This window comes from Bemisia tabaci, chromosome 4 (genome assembly GCF_918797505.1).
Source record: "Bemisia tabaci chromosome 4, PGI_BMITA_v3".
Lineage (NCBI taxonomy): Eukaryota > Metazoa > Arthropoda > Insecta > Hemiptera > Aleyrodidae > Bemisia > Bemisia tabaci.
In genome coordinates, this window is record NC_092796.1 from 6,458,353 (window position 1) to 6,478,925 (window position 20,573).

Genomic DNA, 20,573 nt, shown 5'->3' on the forward strand with positions numbered 1-20,573 from the left:
CTTTTACAATCGGATGTTGCCTAATCTTTGATCAAAAACTTGTCTTGTTCGCATCACAATGGATTTTCCAGTTTTTGTGTCCTCTCATACTTTTCTCTATTTTTCATTTTTTTTTTTTCAAAGAAACCTTCGATATCTAAAGTTTAGTTCTGAAACTCAAAACCTGAAAAACTTGTCTCAAAGAGTCAAATTTGTCAAAATGGCCACGTACTTCCAGAATTTTTTTTGCGGATCACACCAGATTCCGCTCCGTATCTTCTCCGCAGTCCGCAGTTTCGTTCCAGTGTTCCGCCAATGTTCCGCTGTGTCAGAGGTAAACAATCAGCTGACGGCCATTATTATTATTTTACACTGTGTTTTGCTTCGTCCCGAGACGGAGAACTCTTTGATTCGGAGGTGACCGTAACTTCTAGCCACGTATAATTCTATTTGCGTTTAGTTTTTTGTGAAAGTTCAGGAAGTTTCGTACAAGATGACTGTCATTACGAAACCCATCAGTGGAAGTAAATCGGATAAACTTCAGGATCCTCTGGTTGTGAACGAGCAGTTGGTGAGTGAGATGACCCGTTCTAGAAACTTTCACATATTCTTCTGATTATTGTCACCTCTCGCTTACATCTTTTACAGTTTTCCTCAGAATTCTTCCATTTCGCACGTTATTACATGATTAAAAGCTTCTCTCTAGCGCCTCCTTCATTAGGCTCCCTAGCGCTTTCTAATCTCTCCTCATTCTGGAGATTATCATGCAAGGTGTTCCGGGGAGCCAGTTGCACCCGTGGTCAGGGTTTTTTAGCTGTAATTTATAGAATTTCTCCAGTGTTTTTGCTCACTGAATACCCTTATCGTTTTTGCTGGGTTAGAAGATACCTTACACTGGCCAAGCCTACCCATCAACGTCTGCATTAACTAGCCTTAATCTTCATGAGGTTATACGATCGTATTACTATTTAGAACAACCCAGCTCTATATAGTTTCTTAAACGGTTGCATCACTGGAATTTCTCTTACAACAAGCGTGATCAATCATTGATTTTCGTCTAATTGACTTGCGTCAAAAGCCAATTATCATTGCTTCTATCATGAATTGAGCACTCGCACTCATGAGCATCACATCTTTGTTGTGAACAATTATCCAAGAAGCAACATAAGTTGAAAACCAATCGTTGTAAATCAATGAGCAAGTTACAATGCTCCTCAAATACAAGTCATTGGAAAGGCCTGTTCACTCCTTTCAAACTGTGGTGAAACAAAGGATCACATTCATGTATTGCGCAATAATCCATCAAGCAGACGTAACTACTTGTTTACTTGTTTTAAATTATTTTGAGCAGCATATTTAGTGATCACATACTTCTTCTGATTATTGTCACCTCTCGCTTATTTCTTTTACAGTTTCCTCAGAATTCTTCCATTTTGTAAGTACGTTAGTAGTACATAATTAAAAGCTTCTCACTAATGCCTCCCTCATTAGGCTCCATAGCGCTCTCTAAACATATAAGACAGGTTGTTTCACCCAGAATTGATTATTTCAAATGAATTTAAGTGAGGAGAAAACATGTCTCTAACTTGGGAGACCTGACTGCTGTCTAGCTATTATCCATATCCATACATCCTGATAGTAATGCAAGTAGTAGCCACCTAGATTCTCGTAAATGCGAAACTATGCGTATAGCAGATCTCCTATCATCACAACTATTTAATTATCTTTTCTATCTAAAAAAATTAAAATGTCGACGTTTTTCGTGGTCAGAATGAAAAAACAGATTAATTAGTAGCAAGTTAAAGTGTGTCAAAAAGTTGTCATTTTATAGTCAGGGCGTAATTGAAGCGCCGGGTGAAAAAGGACATTTCTTGGTTGCAGTGTCGCAGAATCTCCACTGACGTTTCATCCGTTAAAGTTGAAGCAAATTGTATGGAATTTGTTGAAACTTTTAATGAATTTTCTTCATAATTTTCCAATGCTGAAAATGAAAAATTCCAGAAAATTCACTATGTAGTCTCCTCTCTAAAATATTAGTTTGCAGTGAAGATTTTTAGACACCGTAACCAAGAAATGCCCTTCCTGCATCCAAAGCCTCAACTTTTACTTTACTTTACTTAGTGCAAAAATGGCCTAAAAATGATCGAAAGCTCAGAGAGCATATATCCTAAGAATCCGGGTGAATTAGGTAGGAACATCTTTTCTAAACCCTTGAGTTTACATCAAGAAATGCCTTGATGTGCTAAAATTTAAACTTTGTATACCTCGCTCAGCTTTGAATTCTAACTAAAAATGACAACGAAGGTTTTTCTCGTAACGAAGTTTCGTAATAATGAACCACGTTTCACTGAACTCGCCGGGCTCCCGAGGAAAAATTTTTGAGAGGCTATCACCTCGCCGGTAGTAGCCGGTAGGAGGGACTTGCATAGCTTTTCTCGACTCCTCAAAGCGAAGAGAATGCTTTTTCTGTTGTAGCTACGACGCGACGCGCTCGCACGAAGCAATCTGTGCCGTAAATCCTTTCTTCGGCATTAATCTGAAAACCGGTCTGTTTAAGGCGTCGGCATGCAGCGATGCGCATATAATGACTCTTAAAAGCGCATAATTGACGCGAATAGTGAAGAGGCCGCAGAACGACCTTAACCTAACCACCGATTCCATCAATAAGACTTATTTTCATCGCCTTATACTGCGCGTGCTAAGGAAAAACGCCGTATGAACCTTCAGGCTTTGCCAAATTTCCTTTGATAAAACAAGAATCCCCTACTTAGTAAACTTTTGAATATTTTTCCTCCAATTTTTCAGATAATTTAGTTCGTAATTTCACCTTAAATTCCTAAGAATTTCAAGGAAAAATATTCATAATTTTCCTCAAAAATAAACATTGTACTGAAGGATATTTGGCAACTCTCGAATGTTCGTACGGCGTTCTTCCTTAGCCCGGCAGTGCAGTACTCAGTAGAGTCTTTCATCAAAGGGATTCTACTATGCTCAGGGTGTCTGAAGGCAGGCTGTCTACAAGTCCGGAAATAATATTGATTTTTTAAAGGCGGTCCGGAAGTACTGAAAAAGTGCGGAAATTCCGCACAGAGGTCCGGAATTTTTTTCATTTTTTTCGGTTTTTTTTTTTTTTTTTTTTTTTGTTTTGTCGCAATTTGAGCGAGAAATTCAAAGTTTGAAATTTTTTGAATTTCGTCCCATGAAGGTGCTGAGAACGAACTGAATTTCTTGGCAATGTACCGGAAAAGTACTGTAAAAGTAGGGTCATTCCATGTCAACTCAACGAGGTCTTGAACCTTGACCTCTCGGATCATGTTCAAACTTGGTGTGCTGCAAGTTCCTATTGAAAAAAAAATATTCCCCAAATTTTAGGTCATTTGGTCGCTCCGTTAATTTTGTACGGAATTTCAAAGTTTGGAAAAAATTGAGTTTTTGTATGACCGATAAAACTTTGAACGGCTGTTACTTTTCAACGGATCATCGGAAAAACTTGAACTAAATCTTGTTTTGAAGCCTAGAGGTTCTTCTTAAAAAAAAAAAAAAAAATGAAAAAAAAAAATTTGAAAATTTTTGAAAAATTTTGAATTTTCAAATTTGAATTTCTCAAAAAGGGCATTTTTTAAAATTTTGATTATCTTTGTAGGTGATCCTTAAATAATCTTAAAGCGTTTCCCAAAGTTTCATTGTGGGCCGCCAAGCGGTTCCTGAGTTATAGCAATAAACGTACCGTAATCCTACTTAAAATGCATCATATGTACCTACTATGTATACATAAGTCATGCATAAGCCATGCATAGTAGGGAGGTAGGTGCATAGTAGGTACTATCGACGAATTTAGTTTTGCGCAGAGTCTCTGGTGACTATTTAGCGACGGAGCGGCGCGGCGCGTTGCCTGATAACAGTCTCATGAAGACGCACTCGTTCCGCTGTGAGTGCGTAGTCACTAACACAGACGCACATGAAACACACACAGACATTTTCGCTCATTCAATGTCAGAATTCACGTTTTTGGCTCTTCGGACTGTAAACAAAGCTTTGCCTTTTTTCAACCTTGGCCTGATCTTCGAAATATTTTCAGAGTTGATAGAGGATTACTTCTCGAGTCCAAAACACTGTCGATTTTTGAAATCGGACAATCCCGGGGGGAGGGGGAGGGGAGTCAAAGTAAACAATTTAAACTCGCATATCTCGCTAATGGTTTGTTGTAGACAGGTGATCTTGGTCTCAAAATTTAGAAAATACCACATGCTTTCAGGCAATGTTTTAAAAATTGGTCCATTTTGAAAATTTCATCCATTGCTGCCACGTTGCCGTAATTCAAATTTTCACACTTTCAGCTGTAACGTTGAGGGATTCGCAGTTAAAAGTAACAAAAATATTTTCTGGTGAAAGGAGACCGTTTAAGCTTCAAAACAAGCACAAGTTCATCCTCGGAAAACAAATTGGAGGAGAGATATGATTTTTCAAAATGGGTGCGGTACACTAGAACCTGGTTTGTTCCGAGTCCCAAGATCACCCATGCCCCCAAACCGACCACGAATTGCGATACCCCATTAGCTCATTCCCTAAGAAAATTATTAAAAAAGAAGAAAATATCGAGACATATGAATGTTACAGGAGTAGCCTCAGCTGACGCTCGCTGCATCAACTTTAAAAAATCATGACTCTGTTTCAAATTGTTTCTCTAGGATGGACTTAAATTTTTTAAAACGCTCAAATGGTACGCTTTTATTAGCAGCTCCTCTTGTTTCCTCTTATTTATACCCAGAGAACCGTTGAAGGTGTTAAACATAAATTTTTTTATGATCGAAAACTTTGATTCCCCTGTATCCATCGCATATTAATCATTTATCCTGATCTTGTCATTTTTGACGAATGATTTTGTCTAGGAGTGACCTAAAAAGGTATCGCCCCAACTAAAAATGAAAGAAATTGAAAATTTGAGCTACGCCAACGTGACAGCAATGGGTGAAATTTTCAAAATGGACCAATTTTGTCATCATCATGTTAAAATTGGCGGTTTTCTCTAAATTTTGACACCAAGATCATCTCTCTACGACAAGCCGTTCACGAGTTATGCTAGTTTGAGGTTTTAACTTTGACCCCCCCTTCCCCTCTATCCGTAATTGTTTGATTTCAAAAATCGTCAGTGTTTTGGACTTGAGAGGTGATCCTCTATCGACCCTGAAAGTATTTCGTAGAACAGGGGGAGATTGGAAATGACCACTTTTGAATAAGACCGTCTCATCACCCACTCTCCTTCATTTTACTGAAAGACTCCTGCATGAAATGTTCCTGCAATTCTGCGGTAAGTTAATGTCATAATATCATAGACAGATTTTTAATTTCACCTTTGCCCCGCATTAAAAATATATCCGGAAAAATTGATGATAGTTAGAAATACCTAGTGATTGTCAGTAAAAGGGAGTGACAGTTAGCAAATTGGAGTAGAAATATAGTGTCATTTAGTCCAGTGGGTCAACTTTTCACCCACCTCTCCTCACAAAATGGCGCTGTTGGGTGAATGTTCCCATTTAACCCATAGTTTTTCTCACTTGTCAGCAATATGCGCAGTAGCAAACTTGGAATCGATGTCTGTCGGTGGCGAGATTTCAAAATGTTCAGTCTTACTTAATTTTTTCCCTCGGATGGAAAAAAAAGTATCATGGATCCAAAATCCAGACTCAAGGTTCGACAAGAAAAATACTTTTATAGTCTGTCCCAGATACGAAGAGCCCTGGAAAATCGGAATAATTTGCACGATGTAGAAGCAAGGTATCGTTCGTTCTATTGATACCCGTCTAATCACCGAGCCAACCCCGCACCGCACAGAGGGCTGGTTACGAGCTCCGCAGCGCGGCGGCGCCTTGCGTCGGGAATCCGCTCCTGGGTCCCGGGGAAAACCGGCCTCGTGCATCGCCTATCCCGGTCTGGAGATGCGAAGGGAGTATGCGTTGCCTCAAGGTAGGGCTGTTCAATCGGTTGTCGGTAAGCCACCGAAACAGTTCCGTTAAGAAAAAGTTACGATAAGAGCGCTCTTACCGACAGCGATCAGAGTTTTCGGAGCTGGCGAAAATAAGCTGTTGCCAATTGTACATCTATTTTATACGCGCCGCCGCGCCAGGCAATCTGATAAACCGACACACGGGGCAACAATGTATTGAGTGCGAGCTCTCAAAACTCCGATAAGGCCGGCTGTTGTCGATATCATCGCCACTGTCGGTACTGCCGCCAATTTCAACAAGAGACGATGTCGATAGTGTTCCGGCAAGAATTCGTTTGTACACCCCTACCTCAAGGTGGCTTGCGACCCTCTGTGCGACGCATGTGACAGGCGACGAGATGACAGGTGACGAGGGTCGAGGCACCCCAACCCGCCAAATAGTGCTAATTACTCTGATTTTCCAGGGCTCTTCGTATCTGGGACAGACTATAATTCAATCGTTTTCCTTGAGTCGAGCCCAGCCTCTTATAATTCAAGCGGATTTCCTATTTGTTCAAGCAAAAATCCGATTGATTCGAGAGTATTTTTTGAGAGTCTGAACTCCGAATCCAAGAGACTTTTTTTTCCAGTGCAGGTAAACGAGTTAACATCATCGTTTGCGCTTTTCGTAGATACTTCCTTAAGTACAAAAATTACGTCGAATTGTGTTTTAATTGAAAATTGTCGGAAAGGCCGTAAAGTTGCTACCTAAGTGACGAATCCTTTTCCTCAATCCAAATAAAGAATCATGAGAGATTCAAAGAGGTAGGAAAAAGCTTAGTTTCTTGTTGGGGAACGAATAGTCTAAAAACAATCGCATTTTTCAGGCCCGAGGCGTGAATTCGCAATGCTCCGCTATATGCTGCAAGTGAGGCGTTCCTCAGATTCGGGAGAAAAGTTAAAAAAGGGGCTCGAATAGGTCTTTCCTGTCTTCGGCTGAGTTGATAAGCGATTTTTTTTCAGGTCCATGTCCGATTCTTTTTTGGAATGATTTGCAGACCAACATCTAAAGCTCGCGTGAACCGGCCCCATACAATCTGCGGGGCAGGTTTTGTTAGGAAGCCTCGAGTCGATTTGACCCGGCTTCAGCATTTAAGGATTTATGAAAATATCATTAAAATGACTGCATATACCTCGCAAAAAGTCAGGATTCAACATTGGATCCAAAAGAGGCCATTCAGTCTGTGAATTTCAATAAAATTTGGTAATGCAATCTCACAAAATTAGGCTCCAATTGTTCGGTCACGTCTGAAAATATTCTCATTTCCAATAAAATGATTCCTGAATGGGACTTCCTGCTATAGACCTCTGATGCATTCAATTGATTTGTTCCTATCTCTTTTTTTTACTTGCCTTACTGAACACATTGTTCTTAGCCAAACTCAACACTCTTTTTCCCCCTCTCTCTCCTTCAAAATTTTACATTGTACTCACTAGATTGCATGTTTCATTTTCCGATCGAGGAGGCTAAAAAGATCTTTCTAGCTGACATGTTTCTTGGGTTCATAATTTTCAGACTTATAGACATTAAAGCAATAATTTAATTCGCCAGCTCTGCCTCGGTTTCTCTAGAAATAACGGTGCTTGGATGCTGCTAGTAGCTGTGATTTGTTCTCTTTCTTTTTCATTTCACAAGTCTATCCGTTACTTTTACACGTTCAATTTTGAAATTTTTTCTCTGTGCTATCAATCAATTTTGATCCTGAAAATAGCCTAAAATTGTGATGATTTTCCAAACTTTTCTGGGGCCCCCTCCGCGTAGAGGGTGAATCCCCCGGGAAATATCATACTCGTTATCAGAAAAAGGGTGGCATATTTTTTAGACATGCGGTATGCGAAATATGTCTGGCTAAGTATCTTTAGCTCCTAAATTCAAGAATTACTTTGGTTTTTCTCAATCATGCATTAATTTCCAGACAATCAAATTTTCCAAGGAAAATTCATTTTTAAATAATCCCAATTCACCTGGAAAATGGCGGAGACAGGGAAAAACCAAGGTCATACGTAGACCCAGGGCTGAATATTACACGAGAATCCGCTTTTAAAGCACTAACTTTTTTTTTTGGTGCATACTTGTGTAATCTTCCATAGTCAACAGCGGACCAGTCTTGCGTCATTTTTAAACTTCCTGCGCGAAAAAGTGTATCCTGAGTTAAGGAATTCTTTGGAACAAGGGCGTATACTAGAAAAAGTAGTTCCGCAGAAACCGCTTTTGAAAGTTCAAAAGTGTATAGCGCTGGTTGTAGCCAATATCTTCGCACGAAATTTAATTAATTTAAAAGAACAAGTCTTTGAGAGTATACTTGCAAAAACGGAACATTGTGACTACATTCCCCTATGATTCCTACATGATAACGTGGATCGCTGTGTAAAAAAAAGGGGGGGGGGGGACTTTTTAGTACACTATGTATATTCCCTGAAACTAGGAAGAATCCAGTTTCAGTAAACGCGTTCTCCCGAAAAAGGGCGGATGCGCGCATACGCCTTTGTCCCAAAGAACTCCATGTAACCTGCCGGCGCGGCGGCCGGCGTCTAGAAGAAGAAATCAGTTGCACCTCATGAAATTTTAGCTCTATTTTCGAGTGACCGCGGTGTTGCGCTGTCTATCATAGTTTGCACCTGTAGATGCTTGTCTGAGGGATATTTTCTTAAAAAAGTAGTAGATTTGTCAATTGTCCATGTGCCTCCGTTTTCCTCGTTGGCATGAGATGAGATAGGTCCAATCAGCACCCGATATGTCCGAAACGCGCCACGCTGCGCTGCGCCTCGTCGCACAGTTTACATTTGATTTGGAGCGGCCTATGCGCAAAACTAAATTCGTCGATAGTACATATGATGCATTTTAAGCAGGATTACGGTACGTTTATTGCTATAACTCAGGAACCGCATGGCGGCCCACAATGAAACTTTGGGAAATGCTTTAAGATTATGTAAGGATCACCTGGAAAGAAAATCAAAATTTTAAAAAATGCCCTTTTTGAGAAATTCAAATTTGAAAATTCAAAATTTTCCAAAATTTTTAATCGATGTGTTTTACAAAGCTCCCTGTAGTTTTCTGAAGGTTTTCCGGAAATTTTCTGAAATGATTTAAAAATAAAAATCATAGAAAGGGAAGGGAACGCGGTTGGGTGATCTTCGCAGTTTGACGCGCCTTCAATCCGGCTGGCTGCAACATGCCTACATCCGTGGTCGAATAGTTGTATCATTGCGCCTGCCGTGGATGAACCGAAATACCGACGGCTGCGCGCGAATAAAAGCGTATTTATCTCCGATTGTAACGTTGCACACATCTACTGATGTTTTATTTTTAATCGATGTGTTTTACGAAGCTTCCTGTAGTTTTCTGAAGGTTTTCCGGAAATTTTCTGAAATGATTTAAAAATAAAAATCATAGAAAGTTTCGACGCGTTACTCTCGTTTTTCCATTTTCTTCAATCAAAAAACGAATCAAATACGATTAAATTTTTTGAATCGTTATAGTTGAAATACATATTTCAATTTAAATATAGTAAAACAGGGCAAAAAGTGAAAATAATGACGCGTATTCTTAGGTTTGCGGCGATTTCAGCGTTGCGACAGCCAGGGAAGGGAACGCGGCTGCGTGATCTTCGCAGTTTGACGCGCCTTCAATCCGGCTGGCTGCAACATGCCTACATCCGTGGTCGAATAGTTGTATCATTGCGCCTGCCGTGGATGAACCGAAATACCGACGGCTGCGCGCGAATAAAAGCGTATTTATCTCCGATTGTAACGTTGCACACATCTACTGATGTTTTATTTTTAATCGATGTGTTTTACGAAGCTTCCTGTAGTTTTCTGAAGGTTTTCCGGAAATTTTCTGAAATGATTTAAAAATAAAAATCATAGAAAGTTTCGACGCGTTACTCTCGTTTTTCCATTTTCTTCAATCAAAAAACGAATCAAATACGATTAAATTTTTGAATCGTTATAGTTGAAATACATATTTCAATTGAAATATAGTAAAACAGGGCAAAAAGTGAAAATAATGACGCGTATTCTTAGGTTTGCGGCGATTTCAGCGTTGCGACAGCCAGGGAAGGGAACGCGGCTGCGTGATCTTCGCAGTTTGACGCGCCTTCAATCCGGCTGGCTGCAACATGCCTACATCCGTGGTCGAATAGTTGTATCATTGCGCCTGCCGTGGGGGTCATTCCATGTCAACTCAACGAGGTTTTGAACCTTGACCTCTCGGATCATGTTCAAACTTGGTGTGCTGCAAGTTCCTATTGAAAAAAAAATATTCCCCAAATTTTAGGTCATTTGGTCGCTCCGTTAATTTTGTACGGAATTTCTAAGTTTGGAAAAAATTGAGTTTTTTTTTATGACCGATAAAACTTTGAACGGCTGTTACTTTTCAACGGTTCATCGGAAAAACTTGAACTAGGTCTTGTTTTGAAGCCTGGAGGTTCTTTTTTTTGAAAAAAAAACTTTTGGAAAACGCTTTAAGATTATTTAAGGATCACCTACAAATGATAATCTACAAATCTTAAAAAATGCCCTTTTTGAGGAAATTCAAATTTGAAAATTCAAAATTTTTCAAAAATTTTCAAATTTTTTTTTTCAATTTTTTTTTTTTTTTTAAAGAAGAACCTCTAGGCTTCAAAACAAGATTTAGTTCAAGTTTTTTCCGATGATCCGTTGAAAAGTAACAGCCGTTCAAAGTTTTATCGGTCATACAAAAACTCAATTTTTTCCAAACTTTGAAATTCCGTACAAAATTAACGGAGCGACCAAATGACCTAAAATTTGGGGAATATTTTTTTTTCAATAGGAACTTGCAGCACACCAAGTTTGAACATGATCCGAGAGGTCAAGGTTCAAGACCTCGTTGAGTTGACATGGAATGACCCAGTACTGACTCTTGGCCAGCTTGTTTCAGTAGACACCCTGCTGATGAATTTAAACAATTTAGGAGAATTCAGGACCCGGGAGTGAGGGAATCGTCTGGAAATCAGGGGCGTTGAGGTTAAATGGACGTCCACGCCAATAGCAAATTTGTCGTCTCCTGTCCCCGCCGTTGGTTCCTCGAAAAGGGAAAGAAGACGAGAGTGAAGGAAAGTAAGGAAGAAGATAGTATAGGAAGACGAAGAAGAAATTATGATTAAATAAAAGAAACGCGAGAAAATTTGACGCCCCACGCGTTTTGCTTTTTGTGCTCATTCACGATGGGCTCGCTGGAAATTTGCTTCTTAAGTTTGGAAAAAAACTTTAATAAGTTACGCAACAGTGGTTCAGTTATTCACGTTGTTAAGTGGTCTTGACCTTGACTTTGTACGTTTGTCGTTTCTGGTTTTGTGATCGCTAGGTTTCGACGTACTCGTGGTATGGCAGCCTTTAAATGTAGAATTTTGATTTTCCGTAGCAAAACGGAACTTCAAGAGATTATTTTCTGCCAAACAATCCTCGGATATTGTAAAAAAAGGCATTTGTTAAAGTGAAAATAAACATGATAACGCCTAGTTGATCTAAAACAACTTAAGTACATCATTTTTGGAAAAGCTGAATTTCTTTTGCAGGAAATTTTTTTAGAATAGAATTTCAAAATCTGCTAATCGCCACCAATTGTTGCTAAAAACGTTCAACATTTTTCTCTCTGCAAAAGCACTTTAATGGTCTTGCGCCCTCGCCCCGCAATTTTTACAGGCTCCCGCAAGTTTGCTCTTAATTTCACGAACAGGATGTTGTTCTCTCTGAGGCCACTATTTTCTCGTTTAATCTTAGAAATAGTTGCATGATCTTAGCAACATTTGATGCCACTCGCCAGGTTTTACATTTCCATTCTTCATTTTACGGAAGATCTCTTTTATACAAACAATAATTTTTTCCCTGGAAGGATTTTACAGAAAAGCTCCAATCCTTAGTTTGAATGATAGGCTTCATCCGTGTTAGCAGAATTGGCGGAAAAGAAGAGGAAAAATTGGAAGTTTCGTCGAATCGATCATTGTGCCGGGGTCTGGGAGGGGTTGTGACCGGGATGGGGGAGGGGGGGGGGCAGAAAAAAGCTGACGCAGAGCAGGAAACTTCCTGGAAATCAAAGCTCGAAAAATATTCTGGATAAACAGAGAGCCAGACGATAAGGGAGTAATAATTGTCCGCAGTCTCACCAGAAATTCTGCCGTGCTAAGGAAAAATGCCGTATCAACATGCAGACGCTGCCTTATTGCCTCTGATAAAGCAAGGATGTCTGAAAATGTTGAGACATTTTTCCTTCGAATTTTTCGCAGAACATTATCCCTGAAATGTAGCGTGTCTCAGAATGCTGAGGGAAGAAACGCTGAATTTTCCTCAAAAAAATTCGAATCGGAAGTAACTTTGCAACATTCTGATGCCAGTAATGAAATACGTATTTTATTTTAGAAGAAAAATTCGAATTTTGTCCTATTGAAATGTTATCTAATGTGTTTGAAAATTTGGGGGGAAAACACTCTTTTAACTTTGCTCAAAGTTTTATCGGAGGCAATTTGGTGGCATTTTTCAGGGTTGCAAGTTTCTCCGCATTTTAAAATCTCCCGGCTTTCCATGGACTTCGGTGAAAAAATTTGCTGACTTTCCCCTGACTTTCGGCGTGTAATATGCTGTTTCACGAGACCTACTTATTGTTAGGACAAAGTTCAAGCTCTGCCGATCTGAAACAGCTGTGTCATCTTTCTACATGGTGAAGTTTGGACAAATTGGAAACAGATTTTGATAGCGAAACTTCTCGCCTTTCCACGGTTGGGTAAAATTGTCCGTCTTTTCAAGGTTTTCCTTGTAGGCTCGTCCCGCTGCTCTCTAGCTCGTCAAAGCACAAGGATGCCGTTCCGACGCATATACACTCGGATCTTGTAAATAAAAGGAGGGGAATAAAATAGAGAAAAAAAGAATGAAGGAAAGGTTTTTGAAACGATTTCCTTGGAACTCGGCGTACGAGTCAGAAATCGATTAGAGGCGGAAAGATTCGAGAGGGATGCTTCGAAAAAGCGCGGGTATCCCTAACAGCTGGAAAATCAAGGAAAGTCAGGGAATTCGCGACGACCAGGCAAAGTCAGGGAATTTGTGGGAAAAGTCGGGGAATTTCTGAAACATTTACTTATCAGTGAAACGTTTCACTGATCTTCCAACTGTCTATCCTTCTGGTTATTTTTAAGGCTCGTAATCTTTTGAAGTAGCCTCCACGTTGGCCTTGTCGGTTTTCTTTCCCGCTATTGCAGTTTTGACCGCATAGTTTAAGTATGCTCAAGCTATGATTGTATTTAGCAAAATAGATAGTTTTCATAGAAGAGTTAAAAATAAAGGAGCTGTAAGAAATATAACTAAATAAGATGAATTCAAGTCAATGATAAAATACAAGAAAGTACAGTAAAAAGTATGTATAAAAAGCTTACACAGAACGGAACTACATCCGAGCAAATTACACGCTCGCTATCAGTTGGAACGAAAGCTATAAACAAAAAATTAAAAGAAGGAGATTTGCGCACAACTGTTGCACTAGCTCGTAAGATCAGTCATTCTATTTATCTCATGCCCTGAATTTTACGCTACACCGAGGATCCCGATATGGAAATCTGGTAGTTTTGAAAACGCCTTCAATTGTGGCGCGATACCTCACGCATTCCGGAGAGTACGAATAGTTGTATCCTTGCGCCTTAGCAATTCGACGGAAGATGAATATCGAAGAAGCCTCCACGCTGGCCTTTTCGGTTTTCCTTCGCCGCTATTGCAGTTTTGATCGCATAGTTTAAGTGTGCTCAAGCTATGGTTGTATTTAGCATACAGGTGGATAATTTTTATAGAAGAATTACAAATAAATAAGTGACAAGAAATATAACTAAATTACTGGAACTTAAGTCAACCATCAACTTGAAGGTACCGAAAAAGCACTGAATTTTTCTGCTTATGAGGTACTGAATTTTTTGGAAAGGTGTTGAAAAAGTTCTGTAAAAGTACTTTATGTTTGCCAGCCAGTTTTAGTAGACACTCTGTAGACCCAAAATGCTTTCATTTTATTCACTTTTCATCGGGATTTTTTTTTTTTTTTTTTTTTTTTTTTTTTTTAAAGAGTGTCTTTTTATTTACATCACAAGAATTGCTATTTCTAGACTCATATGGCACTCATAAAATGAGTCGGACAACGTAAGGGACACCTGATTACGGTTATTCAGGTTTTGAATTTCTTTTCTTCAGCTATGTCCAAGGACCGGTGTGGGGCGTTTTTTAATGTAAAATCAGGCAGCATTGTTGCAAATCCTTTTTCCTCTGATAACGTTGTTGGTATATGGCCGGTCAAGAACTTCTCCTTCCTCTCCGAATAACGATGACGGAGTTTTAGCTGCATCTCTGATTCGCCGCTTATTGAGGGATAAGGGATGATCTCCATCTATTTATACCAGGAAGCTCACGATAATCATTCGAACAAGTTGATGGGACCGACCTTGTAAACAAACTTGATATTGGCGTGTGTCATTTTCCTTTCTCGGTCTCATCAACTTTTTCCTTTTCAACGATATCATAAGAGCTGAAAGCGCTGTTTTCCTTCGAGTTAAAAGATTGAAGATTATTCGCTTCAATAACACAGCAAAGCTTAGCCCTTACGAATACGTCAACCGACCAAATTTCCAACATCCAAACTGAAAGCATATTTGGCATTGCTAAAATCGTGCAGTCGCTACTTCTATATTACTCCTCTGCCCTCTTCAACCATACATAAACATGTTGTTAAAATGAAGATACAATAGATGAAGCTAAGCAAAACGATTTGTTCTATAAGGAAAATACATAGGTTGACAATAAGCCATTCGAAATATTTCATTACCATTTTGGAAATTGTCTCTTGCAAACAACAGCACGTGCAGCCACTTGACGAGACAATGAGGAACATTAATGATCGAACTTGATAAAGTTCGCAAGTTTTTGCCCTAATCATCTGTCTGATGCTCTTCGCAAAAAGTTCTTTAGAAACTTGCTGGTATGCCACCGTAGGTTTTCACAGGAGTTAACTTTCAACGCAGGAGAAAAGGCCAAAAGTTAAGGCAGGCCAAAATTGAGGATCATCCTCGCTTTATCCGAAAGTCAGCCTCCATATACAGATAATATTCTATTCGAAGTTGGGATGAATACATTGGGGGTCATCTATGAATTGTGCGCACGCCAAAAAGAACTGTGCAAAAAATGAATTATTCCAAAAAGGACTGTGAAGCACGCAAATCTAATGCATGTACCGCCGTGCTAAGGAAAAACGTCGTATGAACATTCGAGAGTTGCCAAATTTCCTTCGATGAAATGTTCTATTTAGGAAATCTATGAATATTTTTCCTTGAAATTTTCAGGAACTGTAGTTGAATTTGCGAGAAAAGTTATCTGAAAAATTAGAATAAAAATATTCATAAGTTTAGCGGGAAATTCGTGTTTTACCCAAGGAAATTTGGCAACGCATGAAGGTTCATACGGCGTTTTTCCTTAGCACGACAGTGTAGTCCCTCTTCAATAAATTAATTTCCTCATAGTTCCTTTTGGCATAAATACCCCCATCTACGCCCCTTAAAATGGGGAGAAAGCTTTATTCTCCACCGCCCTCCCTCTCTGTCCAAGAAGAGCAAAATTTTCTGAAAATTGTTTGATAGATAGTTTAAATAAAAATACGCGATGATGAGGGGAATTTCACACATTTTCGAAGACCATTGTCACTATTAACGTAGACATCTGCCAATAGCTTAAACTCGTGTCCTAAAGATACCTCATTTCCAAAATGACCATGATAGGGCTTCCAGATTCCCTCATGTCTTCGAGAGGCCTCAGAGAACCTCCTATCTCATCAACTCAACTCCCAATAGATGTTGTTTGGATCTGGGCCCAAGAACTCTATTACAGTCAAAAATTGTATTATTGACCATGAGTCGGAGCAAGCAGTTTTCACCTACTGTCGAAATTCCGGTTCACGTGAAAAACGGTCCGCAAACATTCGAGCAGGCAGCTTCTCAAGCTTCGGTTCCACAGACCTCGCGCGACCCGGGTTAGTACTCTGAAACCTATCAGCGGGCTGATCATTGAAAATAGACAAAGTAATATACAAAGAAGACAAAGAGGATATGGAGGGATCCTATTAGTGGAAGCGGGTGGTTTCAATGGACAAAGGATGTAGGTAATAGACTATAACTAACGGCAACCCACGAGAGACCCGATAGTTATAGTCTATCATTTACCCCTTTAGTCTCTTAGAACCACCCGTTTCAACCAATAGGATCGCTCTGTACTCCTTATGTCTTAATTGTCTATAGCTCTGTCTATAAATTTCAATAATCGGCCCGCAGTTACAACAGACTTTAACGACGTCGTCGTCCTAAGTGGCAACAGCAGTAGGCTAATAACTGAAATCGATAGGCAAATAGAAAATAGAGCAATCCTTTCGGTGGGAGCGGTGGTTGATAGAGACAAAGGTGGTAATAGTTATTGGTAGTCATGAGGTAGTAGTAGACTAACTAACGACAACCGACGAGAGGAACTTTTGTTAGTCCATCATTTTCCTCCCTTAGTCCATAACACCGTTCCAACCAATGGGATCATTTCATTTTCCCTTCATCTTCTTTTTCTATCGCTTTGTCTATTATTTTGATTTGACTAATCGAATACGATATTTTGCTCTCGCGGACTTACAGTTTCATTGTAAAGCTTGCAAAATAGGTATCTTTGGGGGAAAACAGCTGAAATGTGCCTTTTAACGTTAAGAGTCCGCTTTTTATGACCATAAATTTAAATGAAACCAGTGTTTCAGCAAAATCTGTCGGACATCTAGTTGTTTGTTTACTTCCGGTGTAGATTGCCCTTAACTTTGCGCGACCACTTTCGCGTCGTGCGCTATCTGTGGAACCGTGGCTTCAACCGTCATACCGCGAAAAGCAGCCGCGCTGGTGAGTAGGGGGGGGGGGGGGGGGAGGTGGGATGCCGCAATAACCGCGTCACAACGGAAATTAGCCGAAATCATGAGTCTACCCGCTGCAAATTGCGTACTTAGGCACCACACGTTCCAGCCGCACCAGTACTGCCATGCTGAGGAAATACGCTGTGTGAACTTTCAGGCGTCGCCAAATTTCTTTTAGTAAATCACGAATTTACGGGAAAATTCGTGAATATTTTTCTTCCAATTTTTCAGATAATTTTGTTCGCAATTTCACCGAAAGTTCCTGAAAATTTCAAGGAAAAATATTCATAACTTGCCTCAAAAATAAACATTTTATCGAAGGAAATTTGGCAACTCTCGAATGTTCATGCGGCGTTTTCCCTTAACACGGCAGTAGAGAAACCCGTCGACGCACAGTGAAACGAGTCTCTGGAAGAAGTCGGACATGAAATTTTCGACAAAAATCCAAAAATTACACGTTTATCTCGTCACAATTTTAATTTCAAGGAGTGCTTCTTACAGTAAATTTTACGGAAAAACCAATGAAACTACTTTCTAAACATCAACTTTTCATATTGATGAAAAAATTCGCTTCTAAAGTTTTTAAATCATGTTCGACCTCTCCGATTGACCCGCTCCTCTGTGCGACGGCTCGAGTAACGTTTTATGATCCGTTGCGTTTGCCGAAAGAGCATAGTGCATCGCGTCATGCGATGGGGCCATCAGAGATAAGAACTGCAATTTTTTTTCTGGACGACTACGTTAAGTCGAAACATTTATCAGGCGGCCAGCGAAAAAGAGATAACGGCGAAACATGATCTCACAATCAGCCGCACACCCTGTCCATCTAATATCCAATTTTGACAAGGGGCCGTTCAAGTATTACGTAACGTACTTAGGGGGTTTTTGAGCCAGCGTTACGGTGCGTTACACGAGTGACGGGGGGGGGGGGGGTTAAAACCCAGCGTCACGTAACAAAGCCAAGCCGGAAAATGAAAAAACTTTGAAATAATTTCCCAAAAATTGAAAATCCCGCCCTTACCTTGTGAACACACCTTTGTTGATCTCTTCTCATCGTATTTCAGCGAAATATCTCCAAAAAACCCCGGAGAGAGAATAAGATTTTGTTTGTACGTCTTTGAAAGTCCTTAAAATTTGTTTCGAAATTCTTTCAAAAGTCCTTAAAACCTCTTGATCCATATCATAGATAATTAATTTTTGAAAAGTCCTTGACTTTGATTTTGAATAGCTTTCATGAAAGCCGTGAAAGTCCCTAACCAATACGGCTCACGCAGGCGGATCCAGCAATTTGGCAACACCGGATTTCCTCCATTTAAACCTGTGCCAAATAATCGACTCTTGACCTGGCCCCTCCAGGAATCGATACATTTCCACCGGTTGAAATGAAGAAAAAACAATGTTGCCAATTCGCTAGCTACGCCAATGATACGGCAACAATGGTCGGGAACTCTTCAGTCTTGACGTGGTGCGGAGTGCGTGTTGGCTGTTGGTTCGCCGCAAAATGCGAAATGGGAATCCGAGGATTTGACGGTTGGCTTGTCTCACGATCTCGCGTGCAGGACAGAGAAATTTTTCGAAAGGCAAATAGAAATAAAAAATTGCGACCTCAAACTGTCACGGAAAATTCTATCCTACCGATAAGTCGGAGCCAGCGACGTGCATCCAGCGCAGTGCGCACGAAAACAAAGTTCAAACGACGTTTTCTAATGGATTTCCAGAAAATTCTGCTTAGCACCTGATACCACTCACGTTGATGTCTAGACGAAAGTGAAAAAAAAAAAAAAACAAACAAAAAAATCCACGCCAAAATCTTTTCCACGACGATTTCGAGGTGAAGTAGGCGATTTGGGGGTTCGATTGGAAGCCAGATAATTCTACCAGTTTCAAACTAGATTGTGGGCGGATTCAAAATGTGTCACTTTCGGTCAGTGTTCGAAACTCACAGGCGCCAACGCGCCAAATGCGCCTGGCAAATCCGTCATGGCGCATAAAAAATGAAGGCTCTGCGCCAACGTGGCCCTAAAAATTTTCCCACCCCCTCATGAAAGAATCCTAATTTTTCTGTTCAGTTATTTTTTGAAATTTCAACGCACGGCACCGGATTCTACTTTTTCACTAAATGCGCCGTTATAAATAGGCAAAAAGTCAATTTGGCCCCTGAAAATGGTCCCTAAAAATCGAGCTTGATTGGCCACATGGCTCCTGTGACTCAAATGTGAAATTCGAACACTGCCTCGATACCATAGACAGGGTTGCCACTGTCAGGGAATACCGGGAAAAGTCAGGGAAAAATTGATAATCCACCTCCATTTGCTTTTTAGAAGATGAGATGGTATACTCAAGCCAGAATTTCTTTCTCGTGCGTAAAAATTCGAAATTTTCCTTGTTTTAAAGTCTTCACATTCCTCACGAGTATACACATTGCGGAATCACGATTCCGTCAAAAATCGCGCGCGCAAAATCGTGAATCACGATCGCAAAATTTTCTTTTAGAATAGCTCTTCACAAAAAGTTTTACGCGCGCGACAAAAGACAAACGATCGTGGCATTCCTGGTAACTTATCTGCTTTTCTAGATAACTAAACCACGATTCTGCAATTATTTCTCTACGCGCTCGTGTTACAAGTTATTTTCGAGAGTCAATAATAATTTTACCAAATTAATCTGTTGTTTGTAGAAAAGGAACTGGTCAATTTCCAGCTGAGTTCGAGGGGGAGGGGGGGAGGCTGGAAAGCTGCCAGAAAGGTAAAACTTCTCTGTGGGGCTATTTTCTTTGGGCGCTTCCTGTCGAAAGGGCTTACTCATAATGGGCAGAGGTTAGTCATTTCGTCGTAGGCACTGGAGTACAGGGAGCTATCCATGAAACTTCATCATGGTATCTTATCGCATTAAAAGCTCTCCTTCGGTATCGCCAGAGATTGTGCGTGTGTGCCTGCCAGAGCGAAAACCATATAACGCCGTACGATCCCTCAGATGTCGCCGAATATTCTGCCATGAAACACGAATTTACTGGGAAACCTATGACCTATGAACGTTTTTCTTAATTTTTCAAATGATTGCAGTCGCAATTAAATCTATAAGTAGTATCTAAAAATTTGGAGGATGAGTATGCATAACTTTTGTGAGAATACGTATTATATCGGCCAAGATTTGGCAATGTTCGAACGCACGTACAGCGTTTTGCCCAAGCACGGCAGTATGGGGATAAACGGTCGAAGGGGAGTATCTCTAGACTGAGCTGAAAGCGTCTGAAACGAAATCATGTTTCTATCATCGAGTTTCTTTTACGGAGCTCCACGAGACCATTTCCATCAGGAGATATTTTTCAGAACACACTTAAAAATCTGCAGTGGGATGGGTTTTGCAATAATTTTTTTCCCAAGCTTGCTTGAAATTTGACTACTGGAGACCTGCTTTCCTGATTGGAGGGTCCACAGTTCCAGACCAAGAGACATTACTGCCGTGTTAGGAAACACAGCGTGTGAACATTCAGGGGCCAAATCTCGACCTAATATTTGTTTTTGAAGAAAGTATAAAATTTTTCTCCTTTAATTTTTCAAATGCTTTGGGTTGTATTGTAAATGAAATACTCTGAAAAATTTAAAGAACAATAGCCTCATGTTTTCCTGAAAATTCTTCTTTACCAAAGGAACTACGCAACGCCTGCATGCTCATACGACGTTCTCCCTAAGCATT

General features: G+C 40.1%; 1 protein-coding gene across 1 annotated transcript in view; it reads left to right on the forward strand.

Annotated features, from left to right (window-relative positions):
• The first annotated feature begins 292 nt into the window (after positions 1–292).
• The window catches only part of LOC109037579 (integral membrane protein 2B), a 41,955-nt gene continuing 21,674 nt past the window's right edge, over positions 293–20,573 (forward strand). The window contains exon 1 of the mRNA XM_019052316.2: positions 293–550. Coding sequence (XP_018907861.1) covers positions 473–550 — 78 coding nt within the window. The 5' untranslated portion in view covers positions 293–472. The remainder of the gene's footprint in view (positions 551–20,573) is intronic.